The following is an 8,878-nucleotide window of genomic DNA, read 5'->3' on the forward strand; positions in this document are numbered from 1 at the left end:
GGGGTGAGGGGTGATAGGAAGGGAAGGAGGATTTGGGGAGTCGATAGTGAAGGGGGGAGCACTAGAACGGATCGTGATGGCACAGCTCACTTTAAAGGCAACTTACTACACGTGTGGGGGTGCTCTAAACTGATATGGTAAACGATTGTACAACTCTCCTTGATATGACTGAATGACTGATATGTAAATTATAGCCAATAAAACTGGTGGGGGGGAAGCATCTAAGCTCTTTTATAGTAGGTTAACTATACATCGATAAGCACATTAAAAACGTTTGTGTCTCAAAGGACAGAATGGAAGAGACAACCCATGGTTGGTAGGTACCATCCAGTCAGCTCAACTCGTGGCCACCGCTGCGTCTGGCAGAGGACACACAGCCTGCTCCGGGGCCGTCCTCACAGTGGTTCTCGTGTTGGGGGCCATTGTGGCACCCACTTGTCAATCTCCCGCCTTTGTGTTGCCCCTCTACTTCGCCGACCACGGCGACCTTCTCTATAAACCCAAACTCCCTACCACTGACCTGCTGCCAACTCATGGTCGGCCGTACAGGACAGGGCAGAGCGCCCCCTCGCAGCTTCTGAGACGCCTTTTTTGTTTTAATCATTTTACTGGGGGCTTGTCCAATTCTTAACAAAATCCATACATCCATCCATTGTGTTAAGCACATGTATATATTTGTTGCCCTCATCATTCTCAAAACATTTGCTCTCCACTTAAGCCCCTGGCTTAAGTCATCGGTTCCCTCTTTCCAACCCACTCTCCCTCCACCCTCCCAGTATCACCACTCACACCACTGGTCCTGAAGGGATCATCCGCCCTGGATTCCCTGTGCCTCCAGTTCCTATCTGTACCAGTGTGCATCTTCTAGTCTAGCCAGACTTGCAAGATAGAATTTGGATCATGATAGTGGGGGGCGGGTTCCCCCTTTCTACACCATCTTCCCTCCACTGTCCCAGTATTGCCACTCTCACGACTGGTCCTGAAGGGTTTATCTGTCCTGGATTCCCTGTGTTTCCAGTTCCTATCTGTACCAGTGTACATCCTCTGGTCTAGCCACATTTGTAAGGTAGAATTGGGATCATGATATTCAGGAGAGGAAGCATTTAAGAAGTAGAGGAAAGTTGTATGTTTCATCATTGCTACCCTGCAAGCTGACTAGCTTGTCATCTCCCCACGACCCTTCTGTAAGGGGGTGTCCAGTTGCCTACAGATGGGCTTTGGGTCTCCACTCTGCACTCCCCCTCATTTACAACCGAGACACTGACTCTTTATGGGAGCAGAAAGCCCCATCTTTCTCCCCAGGCCTCCTCCATAGGGTGGAACAAATTATTTGCTATTTTTGTATCTGATAAGGGGCTTGAATCTAGATTATGTAGGAACTTTTACAGTTCAACAAAACAAAGACAGCCTGATTTTAAAACAGGCAAAGGATGTGCATAGACATCTCTCCAAAGAAAATATATAAGTGGCAAAAAATGACAGGAAAAGATGATATTAGAGAGAAATCAGAATCACCATGAGATACCATTTTGCATCCACTAGGGAGCTGTCACCACAAGGAACCCTGGTGGCCTGGTGGATTATTGGAGAGACTGCTACCCACAAGGTCAGTAGTTCGAACTCACGGTCTGCTCTGCAGGAAGCGATGATGCTTTCTGTCCCCATAAAGATTTACAGCCTAGGAAGCCCACAGGGGTCGCTCCACCTGTCCTACAGGGCTGCTGTGAGTCAGATGTGACTTGATGGCAGTGAGTGAGGGTTCACCACTGTAGCAACAAGGATGGCAATGACTCCCAAGCGAGACGATAAATATGGTGAGGTTGGAGAGTCCAGTTTGCACAGAGGCACCTCGGAAGAAAAGTGTGGTGATCTACTTCGAAAGAACCAGCCACTGAAGAGCCTGGGAAGCACAGCGTGGCTCTTACGGCGGGAGGTCACCGGAGTCTGAGCTGACTGGCTGGCAACTCATGACCCTGCTGGTGGGAATGTTAAACAGGACTGACATTTAGGAAGCAGTTTGGCAGCTGTTCAAAGGGTTCAGTATAACCCCAGAGACCTGACAGAAGGGAGTCGAACAGTTAATATGCACAATTAACCATCGTACAACAAGGAAAACAATCTAACTGCCCAGCCACAGAAGGCTGGACGAACAAAGTGTGGTGTATCCAGGCAACGCAGTACGAGGCAGCCACGAAGAAGCACGTGCCCCGGAAACATCTTAGGGTACAGATGAATGTGGAGAACCTTAAGTCGAGGGACGCACGTCAATCGCAACAGCACAGCTATTGAATGGCCCCACTTTCAGAAAGAGACAAGAAAGACACAGGCAACCAGTAATCCAAGTTCACTGGGGGTTGCCAGGCACGGGCGAGGGATTGAGCGCGAGGATCCCTCGCTAGAGAGTCAGGGCCTGCTGTTTGGGGTGCTGGGAAAGGCATCTGAAGGCTGGGGGGAGCCTTCACAACAACCCCAGGCTGAGTCGGCACGACACCAGAATCCGTTTTTGGAAAATGCTGTAACTATCACAGCAAGTGGCAAAAATTCGCATGTGGTCCCATAGGTACACATGTGTGCGGGCACGTGCACAGCAGTATCTGTGTGTAGCTATATGTATCCGTTCACTATTGCTGTGCTGCTCATTCGTGGCAACCCTAGAGGGTAGGGAGAGGGGCCTCTGTGGCTTTCCAAGACACCACCAATCTTTACAGGAGTAGAAAGCTTCATCTTTCTCCTGCGGAGTGACTGGTGGTTTTGAACCACTAGCCTTGTGGTTGGCGGCCCAACAAGTAACCCACTACGCCATCAGAGGGCCTCCAGGTGTAGCTGGAGGCAAATGGATGTATGAACAAGTAGATGCTGCCAAGGACCGGATTCCAAAATTTCATGGCATATATTCACAAATACAGTAGACCACATGAGGGCAGGGCTGGCTACTCCTTAGACCTGCCCGAACAGCTCGCGAGATGGGTTCACTGGGAACAGTCTCTTCGGACCTCTCAGTCAACGGGCAGAAGGTCCCTGGTGACGTGTAGCTTCCACATCCTACTTGTTACGTCTGAGGCCTGAAAGGCTTCTAAGCCATCCTCGCTAAGACCAGCTCTGGGGCTCTCCTGGCCCACAGCCAGAGAGAAAGGAGTCTATCAGAGCATCCGAGAAGCGGCTCATCTACAGACTACTGGAAGTCTACACAAACCATGCCCTCACCCACCCTGAGACCACAACTAGATGGTGCCCGGCCACCAATGCCAACTCTTCTGACTAGGGTCTCAACTGATACTCCTACATAGACTAGAGGAAAACAATGTAGAACAAGACGCATATTCCTTGAAAAACACCAGGCTGACTGGACTGGTTGAGACGAGAGAAAGCCGGACGACATCTTGAAACCACAAGGAGAGGTCATCTTCACCTGAGAAAACTGTGGCGCTCTAAGTGAAAGACCATCTCTGGGAGATGGAATGGTCAACCGATACCCTGCAGCAGAAGCAATAGGAGAAGGGGACTGGAACAATGGAAGTGGGGCCACCAGCACAGTGGAGAACTTGATGGATGCCCTGGAGGCCATGCCCCCAAGGTCACTAAGGGCCAAGATAAGCAACTGGTAAAAGCTAATTTGATGAGCTTGGAAAAACTTCTACCCAAACCCAGCGGGGGCTGGGGATGGGTTGTTTAATGTCCTATAAACCCAAACCCAACCCAACCCATTGGCATCAAACTGATGACTAATGATCCTATAAGGCATTCTGAAGGGTTCCTCTAAGGTTTCTGAGGCTGTAAAATTTTTTAATAAGCACATTTGTACATTTGTTTCCCTCATCATTCTCAAAACATTTTCTTTCTACTTGAGTCCTTGGTATTAGCTCCTCATTCCCCCCTCCCTCTCTTCCTCCCTCACAAACCATTGAAAACTTATAAATTATTATCTTGTCATGTCTTACACTGTCCGATGTCTCCCTTCACCCACTTTCTGTTGTCTGTCCCAGAGGGAGGTGGGAGGTATACTATATATACTTGAGTATAAGCTGAGTTTTTCAGCACATTTTTAATGTAGTTTTTGTGGTACAATGAGGTGCCTCGGCTTATACTTGAGTATATACTGTATGTAGCTCATTGTGATCAGCTCCCCTTCTCTCCCACCTTCCCCTTCCCCCTCCTGGTATGGCTACTCTCATTATTGGTCCTGAGGGGTTTATCTCTCCTGGCTTCCTGTATTTCCAGCTCTGATCTGTACCAGAGGCTGTACAGCTTTATAAGAGCAGATAGCCCATGGTTTTCTCTCTGAGCCGCTGGTGGGTTTGAACTGCTAACCGTGTATTAAGTTTAACCCACTGCAGTGTCCCCATACCAAGAAACTCACAGCCAGCCAGTCAGTGCTGGCTCATAGCCCCTTACCTAGAGGGCTCTCTAGGTTTCCAAGATTGTGAACAGTCCGGCAGGTCACCCACTTGAGCATCCCTGAGGGGCCTCGCAATTCACTGTCAAGTACAGACCCAAGAAAAAGGTAAACCTCAACCTGGGCAAAAAACTGTACATACCCATGCGCGCATGATCACTCACAGGTGCCGCCCACCTCTCCAAATGGAAGCCGTCCAAACACTCCGTTAGTGGTCCATCACAGGATGGATGGACAAAGTACAAGACAGTCACACAAGAAATATTACGCCTCCATGAAAGGGGTGCTCCACATGGGGGAAGATTCCATTTAGAGAAACGTCCAGGCTAGGCAAATCCACAGAGCAAAAGCAGATGGGTGGTCTCCAGGGACTGGGGAACAGTAGGTTTGGGCACTGGCTGTTAAACTGGTAAGAGGTAGCTTTGAGGGTCATGAGAATGGCCTGGAATCCGTGTTTATTTATATCGCACAGCTTTGTGAATATACTAGAAAACATTGCATCGTGCCCTTCAAACTGGATAACTTTGTGATGTGTGAATTATAGCTCAGGTGTTTGGGCCTTTTTTTTTGTTTTTTTGGTGGTGCAAAAGTTTTACTTCACTACCTCCTAGGCGCCTGCTGGGGTCCTGGAAAGAGTGTATAGATTGTCTTCTTGAAGCCTTACTGGCCCAGGGGAAGATGTTGCCCAAGATTCTCAGGGGGAGCCCCATCTCACTGTGCCCACTCACCAGGTCTCCCATGCAGGTGTAATTGATCCTCAGGTAGTAAGGAAAACCCAGGTATTTCTGCAATCAGCGAAGTGAATGTCAGAGCCGCGCGGGAGCAGACCCAGGACGCCTCCCGTGGGCCTCAGCAGCGGCCCCTCACCTCGGTCACATCGATCGGCGAGTTCACCAAATTACTGAACATATTCCCCACGGTGTCCACCGGACTTTGATGAAAAAAGTCGCTGTAAGTGTCCCGGCCAAGGCTCTCAAACTTGATTAACGAAATCTGCCAGCTGCACATGTGCATCTCTAACGCCCAGAGCTCCCATGGCGCCAGCAGCACAATCACGAGGGTCCGCAGCACCTGCAGGGCTAGGGGTCTCCACCCCGACGGGATCCCGGGGGACATCGCCGAGCAGAGCACAACGTGGCTGGAACCTGGAGAACCTGTGCGTCAAGGCTCGCCTACCAAAAGGCGCTCAGGTGGGCCTTTGGAGACCCCGCCCCGCCTCCGCGCTTCGCCCCGCCCCTGCACCTGGCTCTGACTCTGCCCTGGCCTTTGGCTCCACCCCGGCGGCTGCTCTCACGCGGACCCCAGGCCCCGGCCCTCTTACTCCGGGTCCGACCCCAGTTGCTACTCCGAGCCCCAAATTTGCTGATGCTCCTGGCAGGACCCCCCCCTCCTCACTTCCCGGTACCTTGTCCCCGGACCTCTTTTACCTACGCCTCCCGCTCCCCGGGCTCCTCCCTCTGGTCTCAGCCTTGCTCTTGGCTCCGCCCAGTTTCTGGCTCCGCCCCCAGGTCGCACCGGCCCTTCCCAGGGGGTGACTTTCTTTCTGCTCCGGCCTTGGTCTTGCAGTGAGCCGTCCCCCTCTTCTGGTCTTCGGGGAGCTTCTCGGCTCTTGCCCTCTCCTGAAGCCGGGCCACTTCTTCACCCAGGTCTGCTCGACACTGCTCCTGCTCTTCGCCCCGCCCTCCCGTAGCCCCGCCCCCATCACTCGCCCCGCCCCTGGCCTTCTCAGGTGGGGTCTTGGCCACGACTCTTCTCCCCTCGGACCCGCCCCTCGCCGTGAGACCACCCCGAGCCCCGCGTCTCGTCCCCCTGCACCTCCTGCCCGCCTGCAGCTCTCCCGCTCCCCGTCTCCTCGCCACGCGGCCCCTCCTCCACTTTCGCTCCCCCTTCAGCCCCCGCTGGCGCTGACTCCTGGGGGGCCGCTGCTGCACCCTCGCCGGCTCCTCCCCAGGGCCAGCTCGCCCCGCCCCCGACAGGCCCCGCCCACCGCGTCGCCCCGCCCCGGGTGTGAGCGGCCCCGCCTCTCGCCTAGGTCTCCGTCCTCCTCGCCGCCGCAGCTCCCCGGGGGTTAACCCCCCCTCCCCGCCCGACGCTACCTGTCTCTGGTTAAAACCGGTCAACCGTTATTTGGCCGCTCCAGCCCCGCCCCTCATGCCCGGCCTCAAAATGGCCGCCTGCAACCGACTTCCGTCCTTCCGCATGCACGCCTGCCTCCAGCACCTGTTACCATAGTAACCTGCATCCCTCCCCCCCCCCACACCGCCCTCAACTGGCACCCACACCGGGAAGCCAGCATGCTCAGGCGCCCAGGCCTGCTCTGGCCAGCAGAGGGTGACCGAGGCCCAGTGAGGTGACAGGGCCAGGGCTTGGAACAGATTCCGTCTTGGGTTGTCGAAGCCATCAAGTCGAATTTCTAAAATGTGGGTGAACCCAAACTTGGGAAAATTAAAAATGACGCGTTGACGCCCTGCTGCAAACGTAAACCTCCCCGCTGGAAACCCAGGGAGTCTTGTGTGGCATAGCCACCCTCTCTAGCCACCACACCAGGGGCGGAAATAGGGTGCCCACTCCAGAGGGCAGCGGATCTTGCTCCTTTGTGAGTTTGACAATAACCCCAGCGCCCAGATCAGGCCGTGAAGCGTCACTAGGCTTCGACCTATGCTTTTCTCCCTTCCAATGATCTTTTGGGCACACTGGCATTTTACAAAGTCCTGTGTGGGGGCCATGACTGAACAGGTTTGAACCTGTTAGGGCCTCGGGTCTGCCTTCACTGAAATCCTACTGCTTGCTCTGCAGCCCAACCTTTGACCCTACTCTTCTTTTTAGCTAATAGGATTTTTCTACCAAACGTTCCGCTTCTACCTCGAAAACTAAAACAATCTGTACGCTAATATCTTCCTCTTTGAAACAGGATGACTCCCACAGGACTGTGAAAAGTAAGTGGGACAACGCATGAAATGTTGTACCGGGCTCCAGGGAAAGGAATTGGTTTAGTGAGCTAGCAGTTTTTCTTTTTTAAAAAAAAAGCTTTTATTGGCATATAATTTATACATAGAATTTACTTGTTTCATCATATTAAGATGAATTGTGTCATCATCCATTTTTCTTTTGTTTTATGGTGCCCCACAGTTCAGCAATACAAATGGCTTGGTTGGGGATGCACCTGGCCTTGAACTTCACAAGGAGGAAGAGATACCCAGACCAACAGCCCAGGACTGATTCCTATGAGGCCAGAGGCCAGCAGTGCCTCCACCCTCCAACCTCTTTGCCACTCATGACATCCACCGTCCCTCTATGGGGCTTTCTACCTTTCTGCTGGGCTACACCGAACTCACAGACCATACTCAACAGTTATGGAACTGATTACAGTTCAGGATCAGGAACACCAGGATATAGTTCTTTGATCAGAGACATGTGCTCACAGGAAGGTCTCTCTGTGGCCCTTGACTCCTTTGTTTTGGCCTCTGCTCTGGCAAGTGTTCCAAAGCCCTTGCAGCTCAGATAAAGAGTGACCGGGAGCACCCCACTCTGCCAATAGACTTCTGCCTGAAGGCTCTTAGTTCTCCCACTGTGGGTCCCAAACTTAGTCCCACCAACTTCCCAGAAGCACCATACCCTGCAAGCAAGTCGCCTGTCTGAAGGTGCTCAGCTGTCTCACTCCATCGTCCCCTGCTAGCCTCCTGATTCCACTTCCACCATTTCTCTGCCTGTTTCTTGCTTTGTCTCTTAGGTCAAGGTGGCTCTCAACACAGGGATCCTGAGTCCAAAAGATATACCATTTTAAATGAAGGGGGAAGTGCAGAGTGGAGACCCAAGGCCCAAGTGTCGGCCAATGGAGATCCCCTCATAGAGGAGTTTAGGAGAGGAGATGGTTTAATTAGGGTGTGAGGTAGTACCGATGAAGAACACAGCTTTCCCCCAGATCCTGGATGCTTCCTCCCCCCAACTACCATGATCCGAATTCTACCTTGCAGGGCTGGATAGGGCAGAGGCTGTACACTGGTACATATGAGGGCTGGAGGTACAGGGAATCCAGGGTGGATGATACCTTCAGGACCAAGGGTGTGAGGGGCGATGCTGGGAGAGTGGAGGGTGAGTGGGTTGGAAAGGGGGAACTGATTACAAGGATCCACATGTGACCTCTTCTCTGGGAGAGGGACAGCAGAGAAGGGGGGTAAGGGAGACCCCGGATAGGGCAAGATATGACAAAATAATGATGTATAAATTACTAAGGACACATGAGGGAGGGGGGAAAGGGGAGGGAGGGGGGAAAAAAAGAGGACCTGATGCAAAGGGCTTAAGTGGAGAGCAAATGCTTTGAGAATGATTGGGGCAGGGAATGTATGGATGTGCTTTATACAATTGATGTATGTATATGTATGGATTGTGCTAAGAGTTGTATGAGTCCCTAATAAAATGTAAAAAAAGAAAAGAGGAGAAAAAAATGATTAGGGCAAAGACTGTACAGATGTGCTTTATACAATT

The 8,878-nt window shown here is 52.1% G+C and overlaps 1 protein-coding gene across 1 annotated transcript in view; it reads right to left on the reverse strand.

Moving 5' to 3' along the window:
• The window catches only part of CATSPERG (catsper channel auxiliary subunit gamma), a 31,095-nt gene extending 25,563 nt beyond the window's left edge, over positions 1–5,532 (reverse strand). Inside the window, exons 1-2 of the mRNA XM_075536659.1 lie at positions 5,261–5,532; positions 5,122–5,178 (exon numbers count right to left, since the gene is read on the reverse strand). Of these exons, the coding sequence (XP_075392774.1) occupies positions 5,122–5,178; positions 5,261–5,509 (306 nt within the window). The 5' untranslated portion in view covers positions 5,510–5,532. The remainder of the gene's footprint in view (positions 1–5,121; positions 5,179–5,260) is intronic.
• Between the last annotated feature and the right edge of the window lie 3,346 nt (positions 5,533–8,878).

Source organism: Tenrec ecaudatus, chromosome 18, assembly GCF_050624435.1.
Source record: "Tenrec ecaudatus isolate mTenEca1 chromosome 18, mTenEca1.hap1, whole genome shotgun sequence".
In the NCBI taxonomy this organism is placed as follows: domain Eukaryota; kingdom Metazoa; phylum Chordata; class Mammalia; order Afrosoricida; family Tenrecidae; genus Tenrec; species Tenrec ecaudatus.